General features: G+C 35.0%; 1 protein-coding gene across 1 annotated transcript in view; it reads right to left on the bottom strand.

Moving 5' to 3' along the window:
* The window catches only part of PATJ (PATJ crumbs cell polarity complex component), a 165,981-nt gene that overhangs the window by 12,702 nt on the left and 133,848 nt on the right, over window positions 1–19,431 (bottom strand). The window contains exons 32-42 of the mRNA XM_087960374.1: window positions 18,521–18,592; window positions 18,054–18,174; window positions 16,063–16,193; window positions 10,518–10,601; window positions 8,150–8,343; window positions 7,442–7,589; window positions 6,638–6,724; window positions 4,875–4,992; window positions 4,217–4,257; window positions 3,544–3,666; window positions 2,261–2,365 (exon numbers count right to left, since the gene is read on the bottom strand). Of these exons, the coding sequence (XP_087816500.1) occupies window positions 2,261–2,365; window positions 3,544–3,666; window positions 4,217–4,257; window positions 4,875–4,992; window positions 6,638–6,724; window positions 7,442–7,589; window positions 8,150–8,343; window positions 10,518–10,601; window positions 16,063–16,193; window positions 18,054–18,174; window positions 18,521–18,592 (1,224 nt within the window). The remainder of the gene's footprint in view (window positions 1–2,260; window positions 2,366–3,543; window positions 3,667–4,216; window positions 4,258–4,874; window positions 4,993–6,637; window positions 6,725–7,441; window positions 7,590–8,149; window positions 8,344–10,517; window positions 10,602–16,062; window positions 16,194–18,053; window positions 18,175–18,520; window positions 18,593–19,431) is intronic.

The following is a 19,431-nucleotide window of genomic DNA, read 5'->3' as shown; positions in this document are numbered from 1 at the left end:
ACAGCAACTGCCTTTGCTAAAGGCAAATGGGTTACCACTCAGTCTAAACACATGTGTATACAGATTAAATCGCAGGGCAAAAAAATGAAATGATACAATTGCCTCAAGATTGGGCTGTAACACTAATTTTAGAAATTCTACAAGATAAACTTCCAAATGAATTTAAAAAATTTAAAAAAAAGAGAGAAGGGGGGAATGTTTTTTTCTAAGCTGATTCACACAATTGTTTAGACAGATTTATTTCCACGACTAGAATTGGAAACTGAATATGTTTTTTCAACTCAGATAGTTTCTATCTGAGGAGTGGGATTCCACCGGTATAACAACCAGTTTGGAGACAGCTGATCCGAACCAGTAGAATCCCACCCCTGTATATAACTTTTAGATTCAGATACACAGGCAGTCCTTGACTTACAATTACAATTGAGCCCAAAATCTCCATTGATAATCAAGGCAGGTGTTAAGTGAATTTTGCCCCATTTTATGACCTTTTTTGCCACATTTGTTAAGCAAATCATTGCAGTTTTAAGTGGATCATATGATTATTAAGCAAATCTGGATTCCTCCATTGTCTTTCCTAGTCAGAAGCTGGCTGGGAAGATTACAAATGGTGATCACATGACACCATAAATATATGCCATTTGCCAAGTGCCCAAATTATGTGACCATGAGGAATGCTGCAAATATCAGTGTGAAAATCAGTCATAAGTCACTGTTTTCCGTGCCATTTTAACTTGAAATGGTCACTAAATAAATTATTGTTAAATTGATGACTACGTGTACTGTCCACCAGGATTGGATATGATTATAGTTATAGTAAAAACCTAAGCAAAAATAAATGAAAAATCCAGAACTACAGAGATGACATAGCAAGCTCTATCAATATTTCACTACCTAAGCTTAGACAATAGCAGAAATCAAATCTTCAATTTGCATTCAGAATGTATTACTTGCCAGATACAGATTCTGCATTTTTAGCTGATTCCCCACAGATTTCTACAGATGGACTCTTTTTGACTCAGCCAACTTTTGCTTTGAATATATTCAATATAAATAATTGTAAAATGTATTGGTATAAGAGGTAGTAGCTGTAAAAGACCACTGATCTATACTAGTAGGAAAGTTAAGCACCTGTCTTCCAAAATCCTGCCAATGTCCTGTGGACCTTAATAGATATAAAATGTGTAAGGCAAGGTATATGATCATTACAGCCCAAAAAGATATATTGGGATTTATGATAATATATCTTGCTTTTAAGCAATTTGTATAGGTCAACTAATAAAACAACCACCTTGCAATTTATGAAAAGGAAGAGAGCACATTTTCATTTTTGCCTTCTCAAATTAAATTAAAATGAGAGACAAACCCTCCAGTTCATGCATTGCACCTGAGTCATATTATAAAATCATCACCACAGTTAACAAAGCCATTTGTTTTGCTCTTTTTCCTCTGAAGTAGATGTTAACTGGACAGAAAGTTCCATCAAAGTTCCATAATAAAAGAGAAGAATCTGTTTTTAGTCAGGTTAATTTTTTTTTGGTCTCCAACAGGATTTAATTAGTTTATGGATAGAAAGTATCCATAAACTGGAAAGTTTATGGATAGAAAGTACAAAGAAAAGGAAAATATTAGGAAAATAAGGAAGGAAAAAGGAAAGAGAGAAAAGTGCGGGGTAAAGAGGAGAAGAAAAAGAAAAACATTGACTTCCAACTCCTTTGGTGCAATAGAATAAGGTAGAAACATAAAACCTCAACTTTTTACTTTGATGTGACAACATATACTAATCATTTCTCTAACAACAAACCTACTTAATCAGCAAAACCCAAAATCAAGCACAAAGTCCAAAAGCAGTTGTCAAGTAGAAAAAAATTTAATTGTGTTTTTTTCTTTAATAAAAGCAGTCAATTTAGCCATTTCTGCTAAATCCATCACCTTTTGCAGTCATTCTTTCATCCACTGTGAGAATCAGAGAGGAATCTGTTTTTTGTTTTAAAAGTGACAGAAGCTAAAAAGTGGAGATTTTTTTAAAAAATCATCTCCGCTTCTTCCCTTTCTTTTGATTTCAAGCCACCATTCCCATAGTTATATGAGCAAGAATAAAATGCTTTTGAACGTAATAGATTTTTCGTTCATCCTGCATAACTGACATCAGTAAACACCTTGTGATGTCCAGTGCTGGGCACACTCAGGCCATTATTTAAAATTACCACTGAAACCACTGACACCATTGCACAGTTGTCTGTTCAATTTATCATTATACCTGCAGGATGATGGTCCCATAGGCATTCTTCAGCAGATTTACTACCTCAGCATGAGACAGACCATCCAAAGGCTGCCCATTAATACTGACAATCCTATCACCAACCTAAAAGAGAGAGGAAAAAAACAGAACATAATAAGAAATATTGGTAGCATCAGGGATACTGGAGGGATTGATCTGTTTTGCAAGTGTGGCGCTGCATAGTCATGTTTCTTATTTATAAAAACACAACAGTCCAATTTATAAAACCCACCAGAAGTATTTCAGCCACATGAATTTGTCTCTAAGATTAATGTATCTTCTAAGGCAGGGGTCCCCAACCCCTTGTCCGTGGTCTGGCACAGGGCCGTGGCATGCCAGAAACTGGACCACGCAAACAAGCAAAGCCCCATCCGCAGGATGCAGGCAGCACACAAAACCACACCCCCTCCGGTCTGGGGGAAAAACCTCTCTCCATGGAACCGGTCCTTGGTGCCCAAAGGGTTGGGGGCCACTGTTCTAAGGCAAGGAAATTTTAGTGCTGGTAGTCCATATGTGAACCGTCTTGCTCCAAATGGTTGAAATATAAATTTAATAAATAAACAACTGGACATTGAAAAGATTTATTTTTACGGTATTGTAAACCTGTTATTCATGATTGATTGTTACTCTGGGTTTGTTATCCTTATTTTATTAATAGTGCTTTTTAAAATTCTTTGATCTGTTTCTGAAATTTGTGAGCTGTTTTCAGCAACTATTTTCTAAATCAAAGGGAAATGTGGTGCCAATGTTTTTGTATAAATAAAATAAAAATGCAAAAAAAAGAAAAGAAAATAACTCTTGCTCCTATTTTACAATCTAGGCGCAAAGAGAAATCATTGTAAATGGAAGAAGAGATTACTGGTAGTATGTGAAACACTCTTTTTTCCTAGGGGTACTTGGTGAAGTGAAGATGTTAATCATAACTGCTATTATTTTCCCTGCAAGTCATCCAGTATCTTCTGAATTTGAAAAGAAAAAGAAAATAAAGTTCCTGTTTTTCTATGTTGTATTCAGATTGAAAAACGAAACTACATGAGATGAGTTCACTGTCTTGATTGCAGACATCGTACAACTGAAATGCAATTTTCCACAATTGCTGTTATTCATGGCAGTGGACAAAAAATGATGTTTTTTAGCAGCAAAATGAATGAAACATCTTCCAAAGTTGGAAAAAGAAACATTTTTGGAGGTAATAAGAACAGCAACACCAGCAAGAAAATAGAGCTAGTATTTATGCACATATCAGTTATTCTTTCACTTACTCGTAGTTTATGTGTGCGTGCTGCCACTCCATTGGCTTGAATCATAGCAATGAAGATCGGAATATCTGCCAAGGGACTTCCCTTGCCACCAGCAATACTGATACCAAGAGCATCGTTCAGGCCCTTAACAGAAAAAAAAAAGGCTATAAGAATCACTTATTCTGCCCAAGTTTCAAATACCGTATTTGCCGGCGTATAAGATGACTTTTTTATATAACCTGTGGATCTGGTGTCACATGGAATGCAATTAAGCAAAGACACAATGTGATATCTGATTTTCCATGCCTTGTACAAAAATTCCATGTCTATCAAAATTTCAAATTGTTTTAGTGACATTATTAAGCACATACAAAGAAAGCTCTTTTTTTGCATTTATTGAAAGCGCTGTCATTTTCAAAACTAGATTTCAATGATATAATACTAAAATCTTTAAAATTTATATATGATATTCCTGTATTCTCAAGTGGAAAGCTGAGGTACCATGGTCAAGATAATATATTCTCTATTGGAAAGCTGAGATACTATGGTCAAGATAATTCCATAATTTCTTTTATTTATTTCCCTATAATTGCAAATAGATTTGACCACATAAATCCATTGTTTGCACACTGGACAAAATAACATGGTTTTGTTCTTTCTTGCTAAATATATTAAGTAAGAAGAAATTACTGACCCTTGTTATTTCCACAGTTCTTGGGCTTATGTCTGCTCCAACTAAAAAATAAATAAATATATAGAATAATTAAAGGTGAAAGGTATCATAATATTATGTTCTCTACTTGTTACTTCAAAATGATCACAAATATTGTGCTCCTTTCCCCAAACTGAGGGTTTCAAGATGTATGGTCTACAACTTCCTAAATTCATAGTCAATAGGCCAATAGTTTGAGAGCCAATTTGGTCTAGTGATTGAGGTACCAGGCTAGAAAGCCAAAGATTATGAGTTCAAGTCCCACCTTCGGCATGAAAGCCAGCTGGGTGACCTCTGGCTAGTCACTCTTTTCTTAGACCAACCCACCTCATAGGGTTGTTGTAGGGAAAATAGGAGGAGGAAGGATATGTTCACCGCCTTGAGTTATTTGTAAAAATAATAAAGGCTGGATATAGACAGATAGGCAGGCAGCAAAGGGGACTAAAACATTCTTTAAGTTCTGAGAAACAGGATAATATTTGGATGCCTCCTTAATTATCTGCACTATAAGAGGGAAGAATCTGCAAGATTCTCTTATTATAACCAATCTCGATAAGTGCAGTCATTTTCTTGAGCAAACTCAAGAGCAGAATATCCATTCTACTTCACAGAGATGTTAATTGTTTGTTATCTCTCATACCTGAATTTCTCTGAGAAGGATCAGCAGATGATCTCTTACTGCTGACTAAATTCTGCAAAGTGGAGATAACTGGAGCGAATGTAGGATGAAAATGGCTATGGACATTATGTTGGCTCATCTGAAAATCCAAGAAAAGCAAATAAGGCCCAAGATAGAATCTGCAAGGTTGTTCCATATACAATCCATACCAGCTGTTTACAGTTTCATTGATTATAGCTTCTACCATTATATCTGTTCATTAAACCATGGATGATGCTTACGTTATCCAAGATGCTGTTAAGAATTTCTAAATTACTACTAACAGATTCACACAAACACCCACACTCCAGAATTTAAAATTGATTTTTCAAAAAAAAAGTATAGAAACATGCATGAACAAAATTCTAATTTGGCTTTTTAGATGAGGGAAGGCATATTGTGCCAACAGATGAAGAGTCAGGGAGTCTGCCAATTGAGGCTAAGAAAGTTGGAATTTATTTATTGCACTTCTAACTTTCTTTAGACTTTTTATTCCATCATATCTGGAGCACAGCTGCTGAAAGGCAGGAACAAAACCTACCACTCTCTTAATGAAATAGATTTTCAAGCTTCAGAACTCTAATCAAATGTCTGAATCAATGTTCCTCTGTATGCCGAGGGAATTCATTAGCAGTAGCATTCTGTATGCTGGAGAAAGACTAACAAAGTGAAGTAGTAATACCTGGACTTGTTTAGTTTATTTAAGGCAAAAATAAATGGTGCATCAAAAGTTTGGAAGTTGGGCACAGATTGGGGAATGTTCCTAAACTGAAATAAGAACATATGAGAAATGATATTGTTATATATCTCTATGCCTTCCTGGAAGAATGCACAGTAGTTTGTTGGATAACTTTCTAAAACAGGGGTCCCCAACCACCGGTCCCTGGACCGGTCCCGGTCCGTGGAACAATTTCTACCGGGCCGCCGGTTTGCTGGGCGCCGCCATCTTGTTTTGATGAGAAAGTGCTTCCGGTGAGCTTTTCCGGGTAGAAAGCGGCGTTTGGGTGCTGAAAGAATCCTCGCGCCTTAGTTTCATTGAGGGGGGGGGGCGGCTTCGAACAAAACTAAGGTGCGAGGATTCTTTCAGCACGCATGGCAAGGCGAGCCGAGCGACTGTCCCGAAGCCGTTGCGAAGCCCATCGACACAGGTACAAAGGAGGAGTTGAAGGTGGTGGGGAGAAGCGGGGGACGGCTGGCTGGCCGGTCGCTCGGCTCGCCTTGCCATGCATGCTGATGCCGGTACCGGGCCGCGGATGATTTTGTGATGCCGGTACCGGGCCGCGGCACAAAAAAGGTTGGGGGCCACTGTTCCAAAACACATACTGTGTTTCATTATTATCAGGATAGGAAGGTTCATTTTAATTGTATTTTATGTCCTTCACTGCATGTAAAATGGATGCCATGAGATGACTATTGTGACTGCAAGTGGCTGGTGAAAATGATACTGCTCCTATGGCCTTTCTGCAATTAATGGTTTCAGGAAAAATCAAATACATGCATAATTGTACAGAAATTATTTAAAAATGTACTGCCAGTTAAAACGTGGGAATTGTCCCAAATATTAAGGTGGCCTTCAGATAATTAAAAATGATAGATAGAAACAGATTTTTCTGAATTAAGGTCATATTTAGATTCTAATAATTTTATTCCGATGATCAAACCAGACAAGACAAACTATTTACAAATACATGTTGGGATCCATTACTTTATCCTTCTTTTTAAATGCATCGCCATCTGCTACTAACCTGACTGTTTTGAGATGTCTTCCTTGAGGATAATGAAGAACCTGCCCTCAACCGTCCAATCTCCAGTTGCACAAGTCCTTGGGCACACTTTGATATACAAAGTACAAGATCACAGGTATTCATTTTTATTGCTGTCCCTCCAAAAACTATACCTTTAAATAAACCATGACCATTTAAAATGCCCTAGTCCTTGGAAGATCTGGCAACATCCATTTCCCAACTTGTTCTTTTTCTCCAGGTTATTCATAATAAACTCTATTAAAAGACCGTATTTTAGCTGTAGAGTATACTAAGGACTGTACAAATGAAAATTATTTTTAGCTGCATACATTGATTTAAATTGTGGTTTGTTTAATTAGTGAATGATCCATATTGGCCCAATTCTGTAAACAAGCTACATTATGGCTTAGTGGAATTTGCAACTGATCTTGTCTTTTTATTCTTTTATGAAGAATAACCAGAAAATTTAAGTTTTTAAAGAAGGCAGCCCTTATGCGTTGAAGTAGTATTACCTCTTAGTAGGAAAAAAAATAGGAGTACACAAAATGCATTAGTAGGATTATATCAAAATGCATTTTATAATTATATATATATTTTTCTAAATACTTTACTGATAAATGTGGTTTATTTCCATTAACTACAGTTAAAATTAAACACCGTGGATGATTAAACATAAAAGCTATATATAAATTGAAGCTCCCACCATGCTTGTCTTGATGAGACTGAACTGTGTTTGAACACTTTGGCTGAACTTAGTATTTCCGAAGGATGTTACATTTTACCTAGACTCAGCTGCATACTCACCTTAAGAATGGTGGCTACCACCTCTTGAGAAGCCTGTCTGACATCCTCACCGTTGACAGATAATATCTGATCTCCTTGAATTAATCTTCCATCAAGGTCAGCGGCTCCTCCTTTGACAATGTCAGAGATAAACACACCGCTTCCATTTCTAACAATATAGGTAACATTTGTACTGTGTTATTAAACAAATAAACTATACATGTTTTTTTATCAGCAATGACACATTGTTAATTATTTCCAGCCCAAAACCAGGACTTCTGTTCTTACTTTTCTAAAGACAATAATATAGCTAAAGGCAATTTTGATTGATGGCCTCCTCAGTCAGAAAGGTCACATTCTGTCATTTATGCCAATTTGTTGTGGTATAGCAAATTGTTCTGCTATACGGCTAAATTGTTATCATAAATACATTTTCAGATAAGAAGCAATATCTATCAATTTACTTTTGCACACAGAATCACTATGCCACTGTACAAAACAATATGATGGAAAGCACAGAGTCTTCAACTGAATGGTTCATTTTAAATCTACTGCCCCTGAACTGGTAAAATGCTAGTATAATTGCTAGCATAGCACTTGTAATAATTTCAGCACATACATTTTATAAATATAACGTAGCAGTAAATGCTCTATGACACTTGTATGCCCTCTCTGTTTCTATTGCAAGAAACATTTAAAATTAATTATGGTCAAATATATATTTCTTACCTTTTCCCTACAATGCTAAGTCCCAATCCTCTGCCCATTTTCCGTTGTAGGTCTACAAGGAAAATCTCAAAATTTTCTTCATCTTTATAATGAGCTTCATCTCTATAGACAACAAGCTGCACTTTTGGAGGTGTTTGCCTCAAGGCAGTGATAGCATCTTCATGACTGGCATTTCTCAAGTCTATGCCATTAACCTAAAATAAAATAAAGCATTTTATTGGATGTCCAGTTTACTTACTGGATTTTAATTAGTTTGATAACAGTGATACATTATATTGGAGGGAAATTAACATAAGCTGCCCAGAGTTGTCTTGTGATAAGATAGCCGGAAAATAAATTTAACAAATAAATGAACAAGAAAATAAATAAATAAATTTTCCTAGGGCGTCCCAAAAAGAGTGGTCCCAAACCCCACCCCATTTTTGGAAAACTGCTTCTGCCATTCCTGCAACTCTATCCTAGGTTAGGGTTAAGGTTTACACAGACTTCAAGCGGAACACCAGAAATTCTGCCAATTCACGTGAAAGATAAAATCATGGTTAAACATTTCAAGAAGGCAGTTTTCAGCTCAACCCATTTGATACAGGAAGTTTATTCAATTTGAACTCCAAAGTTTGATTGATCTTAGTGAGAACAAGTTAGGCGTGAAAAGATGAATTTTCCTTAGTTAGATTACCTACAGTTCCTTATTTAGATTACCTACAGTTACCTACCTCAGAATTATTAAACTAATATACAGATTATAGTTAAATCATAGTTCAGAAACTAGACACTCCCATCAGGTTGTTTTTTTTTAAGATTCTAGTATAGTTGAGTACTCTAGATGAACCAGCACTTATTCATAAATGTTGTATTGTATAATTTTGTAAAATAAACCACAGCTTCCCTCTGCTTATATTATATAATGTCTCTTATTACTTCTTAAATAATTGAGTAAGAATATATCCATTCTTCATTTCTGATAAAATTATTTGAAAATGTAGATTTCCCAAAATTCTTAGAGCAAAGCTTCATGATGAAAAAGCAAGCTCTGTTTGTTTTCTGAAGGAGTAACACTGAAATTCTACACGTCTACTGTAAAGTCTGTTAATTTCAGTCATGGGTAAATAGAAATAGTACCCTGTTTCTCCAACAATACGGCCTCCCCCAATAGGAAGTCCCAGCATGTTTTATAGGCATGAAATAAAATTAAGCCCCTCCCCCCAAATTAAGGCCTATATTAAAACATGAGAAATGGGGGGGAAATGGTGGGAGGGCTTGCCGTTAGGAAGTACTTTTGTTGCACACCTGGATATGGTGCTGCCTGCGTTGACCCCGATACAAAGTGCCCCACCAGCGCCGAGGTCAACATCCAAGCTGTCGCCACCCGCCTGCCCAAAGATGCAAGGGGGGGGGGGGAAATTAAGTCACCCCCAAAAAGATGACCTAGCCATTTTTTCGGGGCTCAAAAAAAAATAAGACCCGGCCTTATTATATGAGAAACACGGTATTGCTTTCCGACCCCTGCTGTTTTGTATGCATAATAAATATATACCTGTTTTTTTAAAAATTTTCACAATTCTATCCTTTGAAAGCAAAGTAATATTTTTCTATATTCCAATAGATGGCACACCATACCACAGAAAAACTTTAAATTGGCCTTAAAACAAATATTAATATTAAATTTCAAAGGGAGCCAGAACACTATTTCCATTATCATCATGGCCAAATAAAAATATATTTCTGTCTTAACTACAATTATTGCAACTTGTACCCTAATGTAATTTCTGGAACAGATCTGCTATTATACTATTGTATATTTATCTTGGCAAAGCAATTTTCATATGTAAGGACCTTTTTTATGCCTTCCCTTAATTTCTACATTACATTACTGTAATATAATTAGACTAATGTAATTGTCTTGCAAAACATTGCCTTCAAAATCAAAGCAGTTGTACATAGGTGACAGCTATTTTGGTATAGTAATTAACGAAAGTGAGGTGAAAACCAGGAGACAATTAGTTGTGGCTGTTTCTTGGACCCAACGCTGGTTGGATGCTTTGAGGCCCATCACTTTCTTTCAGCCCTGGGAAAACAGCAATGGCAAAGAATTTTAGAAAAATATTGTCAAGAAAACTTAATGGATTTTTCCATGTAGTTGGTAGGAATGAAGTCTGATTTGAAGTCACCTCACACACACCTTAAGAATATTTATAAATTATGTAATATTTGATAAGATATATTTGTGGGATCCAAACAATTAATACTGGAGTTTCAATTCTTGCACTGCCCAGCTGGAGCAAATTCTCAGTCTTAAGGTATTTCAACACATCCATACAATTATCCTGAAGACAAGAGAAATATTCAAGGAAGTAAACTTGAAACTCACTTCCAGAATTTGATCACCAGCCCAAAGTCGACCATCTCTAGCAGCTGCTCCTTCTTCATAAACTTCATGTATGACTATGGCATCCTAGAGAAATATATAACCTTTATATCAATATTTAACAGTTTGAGATTGATAATTCAGAACATAAAAATAACTGACAGGCAGACAGATAAGGAGGGAGGGAAGGAGGTAATTACATGTCAAATTTCCCATTGTATATAAGTATATTAAATATTAATAGATATTGTGTAAATGTTTAAGTCCTTCTTTGATACTGTGTAGAACAGGGGTGTCCAACCTTGGCAACTTTAAGACTTGTGGACTTCAACTCCCAGAATTCCTCAGCCAGCAAAGCTGGCTGAGGAATTCTGGGAGTTGAAGTCCACAAGTCTTAAAGTTGCCAGGTTGGACACCCTGGTGTAGAAGTTTAGGTGCATCAATAGAATATAGTGTCCAAGTCACAATAGGTTAATAGATCCATTATACTCCCCACTGGTCAGATTCAACCTTGAATATCTGCATCATAATTTAAGAATTCAGACAAAGTGAAACCGATTCATAAAAGGACCCAATCACTCTGTCCCTCTCTCTCTAAAAAAAAATTGCTCTTTTGGTTCCAAATGGTCATTGTAGAATCCAACTAATACAAAACTAACACAAAGTTTGTGAGAATGGGAACATCTTTGCCTGATTCGATGGATGTTGATTGGGGCAGCAAAGGCAAACTCTACATCTGAGAAGGGCTTCCTTGTAGCCACGATCACTTGTTTGTGGCACCCTGAAAAGCCATTCAAAGGCCTGGAACAGATAGTCCTTGACTTATGACCACAAATAAGCCCAAAATTTATGTTTCTAAGCAAGATAGTTGTTAAGTGAGTTGTTCCTCATTTTACAATCTGCTTCAGACAGTTCAAAATAAAATTGGACAATCTGTTTCAGAAATATTTTACTATCGGGTATATAGTCCTGACAAAATTAGCAATTATTTTCATGCATGCAAACAGTTATCCTTTTGCCCTTCCAAGGACATCAGAATCTTGTCTTCAGAAAGCATTAATTTGCTTCCATTTCCCCATCATTACAGCATCATTTTATGTCTCTCAAAAAATTCTTAATTTTATCTGGAAACAATCTTTGGCAAGGCTGGCATATTAGCACAAGACAACAGTCTGTGAGTCCATTGAGTTTCTTTAGGAAATATGATTAAAATTACATTTGGTGTATTTACTTTCAAGGCTTGTTAAATGATCTAAACAAAGCACCATTGCCAAGTCTTCCTCCCTCCCTCCCCTTTCTTTCTTTCATTTATATTTCCTATATCTAAACCACCTATCTTCTTCAGAGACATAAAAGTACAAACATTTCTTAAAAAGGAAATTGAAAATTTAAATCTTCACTTTAGTACATAAAAAGAACATTAAGAACAAACATTTACAAAATAGTTTGTTGTTTCTTCAGAAACAAACACTTAGAAAACAGTTTTTTGTTTCCTTTGATCATAAGTGAACTATAAGTGTATGTCTAGTAGCAAAACTTTCCATCTTTTTCTCTTCAATTTCTTTCACTTCACAATTGATATATAGCTTTATCTGCAAACTTCCAGTTATAGTAAAATTAAATATCTAAAGTTTATATATCCATAACTAAGTTTATACTTATACCTGTTATCATATAATTGCTTGACTAAATAAATAAATAAAATCATTACTGCAAATGCCCAACATGCATGTGCTGACCACAGAAAAGGGAACCAGACTTAAATCTCAAGGATGCTTGTGAAAAGTTACTTCCAATATCAATGAGCGAACCTTACACATTCTGTCTTTCAACTTTACATTTGGAACTTATTCCTGATATAAAGCCGTTGATAGTAGACAGTGTAGTTAGTGTGAGTTCAGAAGAATGTGTTCAATTTAAAAAATACCTTTCCTGAAGCAGCACTACACCACTTTGAGCAAGGTGACATGAAACGAAAAAGACAAGGAGGAAAGTAACAACATCTTTGCCCTAAAGCAGTTCTTTTGATCAAAGGATTGTTTTGAAGCTTCCCTTTTTCTTTTAAACCTCACGGCTATGAGTATTTACAACTATGATGCTATTGCAAAATGTTAAACTGCTGTATCATATTTCTAATTACTCTGTTTGGGTTTTGAGGGACATTAGTGGCCATTTATTTACAGAATACCACAGAACCGCAAACCACTGCCGATTCAAGAATCAATCTGTTTACAGGAAGCTGCATAATTAAATTATAATTACCGATATGAAAATATGGTTTACACATGCTCATAGAGTGATATCATTTTAGAGGGGGGAAAATGAAAAATGCAACCAGCATGGGCAGAAAATTTGAGTATAGTTATTTTTATTAGTACAGCAGTCAGTTTTTCAGATTGCCTCCCAAATAAACAGACTCAGGTATTAAAGATCTGTATATCTTACCTTAGACAAGAACTACAGTATAGTCTAAGGCAGGGGTCTCCAAACTTGGCAACTAAGCTATGCTGGCTGGAGAATTCTGGGAGTTGAAGTCCACAAGTATTAAAGTTGCCAAGTTTGGAGATTTCTGGTCTAAGGTAAGATATACAGATTTAATGTTCCACAAACTATAACTTTAGTACAGGTAGTCCTCAACTTACAACAGTTTGAAAGAAAGTATATCCATGTGTATTTGAATATGGCTTTACATGCCAAACCATCAAATGGTTATAAGGAAACCACTAATATTAGCCTTATGCTTAGTCAAAAGCTAGGTCCCACTATTGCAGGTTGCATGCTAGTGCCGTTACAGTCACATCCTTTTCAGATTTAAAGCCTTCAAACCTACCATTTTAATAGCAACATTCATTTGCATTCTTTCAATGTACTCTTATAAAAAAATTTCCAGGTTTTATTTTGATATCATTAAAGTAATTTAAATTTTAATGATTTAATTTTTTAAAAATATTTCTGGCAATTATATGCTAGAGCAGATGGTAGAGATGTATTTTAAAAAACAGAAAAGAAAGAAAATTGTCAATAAGGTGAACCAAATAACTACCTTGTTTTGATGAGGTAGCTTCATTAATCCCTCTGCCCCCACTCCCAAAATGTGCTAAGTGAGCAGGGATTAGAATAAGAAAATTATGCTTAAATTGCAAAATTCAGGCTAACCTACTTCTTAGGCCTATTGCTATCTTGCATTTTTTTAATAGAAAGTATCTATCTATCATCTATCATCTATCTATTTATTTTTCATTTCTATGCCACCCATTTCACTAATAAACCAACTCTGGTAACGTTAATACTGTGTCTGTCTGTCTATCTATCTATCTATCTATCTATCTATCTATCTATCTATCTATCTATCTATCTATCTATCTATTTTACATTTCTATGCCACCCATTTCACCAATAAAGAAACTCTGGTAATGTTAATACTGTATTGATGATTCCTGGACAAAATTCAAAGTATAAGTCTTCTTTAAATAACCTGTCACAAATCATTATTTTCAGAGTAAAGAGAACAGAAACAAGATCCATGTATTGGATTTCAAGTAGGAAAAAAATAAATACTAAATTGGGATTGTGTCAAAACAGGAAGGGGATTGACTGACTGTATGCCCTTCAATTTTCAAGACCATTAAACTATAAGTGGCTGAAAGAATTTGCATATCCTCTAAAGGTCACAGATTTTTTTTTTATGTACTAAGAAAATTGATATTTCAAAATCTCTTCTCTTGGAATTACATGTGAAGTTAAAGCACAATTTCTCACCATAATTTAGGTACATGTGTCATAGTTTCTGACAAATTAAAAATTACATTAGATAAACAAATTGCCCTTAGAATTAAGGGACATTTCAATAGTGGCTCTATGTATTTACATTAGTGATCTGAACAGCTATTAACTTCATAAATTAAGTCAAATTCACAGAGAATCTTGGGTGGCTACAAAGTACAAAGGTTGAGCTCACTATTTATTTATACCAAGATATTTATATATCATCTGGAGTTGCCCTGGATTATTTTCAAAGCAGCATACTAGAATGAATAATTAAAAATGAACAATTAAAATGCTAAAAACCTGCAGATTCAAATTAAAATAATTAAAAATATATAAAGTGATGTAATTATTTGCTACCACAGCCGTAATTGGAAAAGTTGATGCAGAGATGAAACAAAGCTATAGTTTTCTTTTGGTCTCTGCATTCTTTTCCCATCATCCCAAATATAGTCACCTAAGTCTTCATGACTGGCCAGCCTCTTACCTGTTCAGCTGAAGCGTAGTTCAGTGCTGTATCTTATGGGATGTCTCCCTTAGGAGATAAACTAACTCCTCGTTGAGGCAGGATAATTGAATGGAAGACAATTCTGGTTTTAGAATTTTCCCATAAAATCTATGGCCCTAATTAAGTTAGAGAGTGGAATGGTTTAAGAACTTATTTGAGAAGTAGACACAATATTGCCAGTGGTTGCCTTCATAAGAAATGCAATGATGCTTAGTTGGAACAGAAAGAGGCCAGTCTTCATCATAGACTATCTCAAACAGATAGATGTTGTGTTGATTAAAGCTCAACAGGGTAGGTGACATGTCAATGCCAGGTCTTCCACAAAATAAAATGGTAACATTTCTTTATTTTAATATACGGAACTTTAATATATTCAAGGACTAATCTACAGAGAAGAATTCCCTTAACTTCAAGCTTATTCTATCAGCCTAAGAAAGTTGGACCTAATTAAGCATTATAGAGCATCATGGAGATTGTTTTGAGGGAAATACTCAGAAGCCATTAGAAAAGAAAATGGCAGAAGCATTCCTTAAGCCTTGGGAAAGGAGACAATGTTAGAAAGAAATCAGGCTGCGTCCCCGCTGACTCAGAGGGAGGAGAGGAAAAACACACTCAGACTTGCAAAGTACTGTCAATATAATCTCAATGAATCTGACTTTTAGTTGTCTTGTGGAGTCTATTTCCTGATCTGGATAACCTTGAAGAGCTGACACTTATTCACACTCTTAACAAAAAAGTGTTCATGCATTTTAACTCTACATTCTCTCTATTCCAGGAAGGTTATTTTTTTTACTAACTGCAGCAAGAGTTAGTCAAAACTGTTGTAGACAGTTGTTACAGAGTGAGTAAATATAAGTTGTGTTTAGTATACCATATTTTTTAAAATTCTATTTGCATTGCATTTAACAATGCTCTTGTCATCTCCTAGTCTCCTGCCATGCCTCCTGAGGCTGGAGAAGAATAAACACATTATCCTTCTAATAAGGGAGAATATTTGTAGCTGAGGTGCTCTTTGTAGCTTGGTGCTCTTTGAGGTTGCTCACTTTGAGCTTCCTCCCTTGCTTGAAGACGTTTCATTACCCAAATGATTATGTTACCAAGTTTGGGTAATGAAACATCATCCTTCCCTTGCCCATTATAGTTTCTCTACCTTAATGTCCTCAGATCACATTTCTATTTTCTTCAATATATTATCCCACAATTGAGAGGATTTGCCATTTGTAAAAACTGTCACTTATACACACTATCTCTTTCCATTCTGAACAAACAACTTACAAGTGGTGTATCCTTTCCTCCTACAATACTGAGTCCCAGACCTGATCGTCCTTTAGATATTTCAATAATCATTTCTTGGCCAGGAACAATTGGGCACATTGCTGGATCTACTGGAGGCAGTGGAAAGTTGTCTACATCAAACATAAAAAAGTATTAGTCCATACAGTTGTAAGCATTACATAAACACTTGGCAGACAAATATGTTAGAATCTCATAATGGATCTGATTAAAGAAACATGGCTCTTGGAAAAATTCAGCTTTGTTGATGGATAATTGTAATAGAGAAAGGAAGGAAGGAAGGAAGGAAGGAAGGAAGGAAGGAAGGAAGGAAGGAAGGAAGGAAGGAAAGCAGTTGAAGTACAACAGGGACAATTTATATATATAATATTGCATTGAAATGGTTGTTTCCAAAAAGAGAATCCACTGAAATGAAGGAAAATAGTTTCATCTGAGCAGAGATCGATTCCTTGTGATACATTTTCTTGGTTTATCTTCAATCTAAATAGTAAGTTCTGCTATCATTATGCCACTAAATGCATAAAAATAAATCCAGTTGGAATTTTATACAGTATTTTGTCGCTAACCGGGATTTTTCTCCCCTCTCCATATTAATTTGTTTACATAAACCATAGATGAAGAACTGGATTTTTTAATTTTTAATGCTCTTGTGTATGTTTATATGTAGTATGAATAAAGAAGGAAGCAGAAAGTCGTTTATTATATACTCTTCCTTGTTGTAATTGAGTTTCAGATTAAATGTGTAATGTAAACATGCACAATGAGCACGAAGGCTGGTCTTTACATGCAGAACATGCTGTAGGAATCCAAGATTGTGATAAAAGCAACAGGATCCCCGAACAGTAAAAAATAAATCCATAAGAATCTGGAAGTAACTTAACATATTTGGCAGGAAATACTCCAGCCTAATCGTATTCCTGCTGTTCTTCCAGTGATCTCAAATCATGATATTCAAATTGTTTTCAACCACTTTATAAAGGATTTCAGCATATCATCATGTGGATTAAACATTTTTAACCTAAAATACAAATCCTACTTGAGATAATTTATACTTCATGCAGAATTTCTTTGGACCCTTGTCTACATCCTTTAGAAATCCTTTATTGGCTTTGAATCAGGCCACTTCAGACAGGAGGAAGGGGCAAGAAATTTTCTATCCTGTTTTATTTTAGAATCCAAAAGTATTTTTAAAATTAGTTTATAGTATAAAATACAAAAATACAAAAGCAAATAGTAGAACATTGAGGGGAGAGGACGGGAAGAAAGGGAGGAAAGGAAAAAAAAAAAGGCATCGACTCTGTTGCAATATAATAAGGCATTAACATTGAACCTCAACTTTTTACTTTTCCATAATATATAAACTAGAAATTTCTATAACAACTAATAACAACAATAACAATCAACCTCATCAGTAAAACCCAAAAGAATCTAACTCCTTTTGTTTCTACTTGGAAACCACTACTGGACTTTGTGCTTGGGGTGGAAAAAAAATGAAACTTAGAATCCAAAATTATTAAAACACACACCCTATGTCAAGGTGATACATATTTTAATTAAATGCATAGAAGATAAGAGCCACTGCAGAAGAAGACAACATTAAAGAAACTTCATTTAAAAGCAAAAAGCTTTCATTTCTATGCAAACAAAAATGACATAAATGAAGCAAACAAATGTTAAAAAGTTATGATATTTATGCAGTTACTTACCAAGCACATCTAAATTATATTAAAGTAACCAAAATATCTTTATAGCCCCCAAGGCATTTTGACCATTCCTAATGTTTGAAAATTGAAAAAAAATCTGACACGCCATAGTTACTGTTGCAGTAATTTAAGCGATACTTTAAACACCTTAAATGTCTTAAGACAATTTACCTTAGTTAGTTTTTTTTTAACTTAAAAAGCAATATTACCACCCTAAATTCTGAAGATTAACGCAAACCACTTCTTCAGAAGGAAATAACAGATTCATACTTTGGTTGCTGAATTCTGTCTCTGGAGGATAAGATGATTCGGGGGCCAAAGAAATCTCATGTAAATTGATTGGGATGGGATTCACTGTGGAAAACTTGGTTTGCTTTAACTGGTTTCGAAGCTGGAAGAGGAAAAAATAAAATAAGTATTTGAAATTTTAACTTCATATAAAATTCTAAACAAAAAGTTTAAACCGTTATGCAGGTAATATTTACATGAATCAGGAATGGACAGTGAATAGTTTTAAGAATAAATTGTCTACTTTTGGAAGATCAGTTTCACATATCTTTACATGAATGTATGAAGAAAAGATAAACTCCTAACAAAAAGCTGTAAGAAATGTTCATATTTTGGGCTATTTTATATGTCTCCTTATTTATTTATCAATATATAAAATAAAACTGAAACAATGACCAATAAATAAAACCATTTATTTTTTATTTATAACAATACAATTAAATACCCACATTTTCTGGAGCCTGGTCTGCCTTAACTTCCTGGTCTTCAATCACCTGTTTTTCAGGTTTGCTGCTGATATCCTGATAATCAATATGGATACATAAATTGTAAAATATTAGTTTGTGATACACTGTGTTCAATTAATTGTATGAATATTAGCAATTGCCATGCTGCTGCTTCTGTTGAGGCAACAAGCTGATATTTGGTTTTCAGTCCAGGAGTAACCACTCATTGCCATTGTCCTGTGACTAAGGATTTATCAAACTTGACCTGTTACATTCTCTAAGATAAATATAAAATATAAAATTTGATTAAACATTTATTTGCCTTGAACTAAAGTATGAATCTAACCCATTTTATCTGTATTTGTTTGAATGTAACTTGTGCATTTGAATATATCCATCCATCCATCCATCCATCAATGCTTGACACTCAAATTTGCTTGCCCATTTGGAAAGGATCCTAAAAGTATAAGTGTTTTTTTTATAAGGGCAACCTGGGCTACCCAAATACGGGATGGAGCATACTGCTTCCGCTTTCACCTTTTGGCCCCAATCCAGGAGCCTCCGCAGGCGGTTGCTTTCGTTACAAACTATTTTTGTGTTACATTTATATCTACCAACAAAGAAGTAAAGGGAGACTAGTATAGGTCTATTTCAAGCTATTTCTCTCTCATCAGCTACCCTTCTGGGATTCGAACCCAGGACATTCAGATCCCGGAAGGGTATGGCTAACTGACGAGAGCTAAATAGTTTGAAATATATCTATACTAGTCTCTGTTTATTTCTTTGTTGGTAAATACTGTATAAATTTAACATATCCTAAAATCATAGTACTTATTTTGAGGACTTTAAGGATAGCATGATTAGAAGCAGTCTAATGAATATAACAGTAACAACTACATTACTACTTCTAGCTT

This window comes from Notechis scutatus, chromosome 3, assembly GCF_049901735.1.
Source record: "Notechis scutatus isolate UNSWTSFEM ecotype Mainland chromosome 3, rNotScu1.2, whole genome shotgun sequence".
Classification (NCBI taxonomy): domain Eukaryota; kingdom Metazoa; phylum Chordata; class Lepidosauria; order Squamata; family Elapidae; genus Notechis; species Notechis scutatus.
The sequence above is the reverse complement of the archived record's forward strand: the minus strand, read 5'-3'. Positions and strand labels throughout refer to the sequence as shown.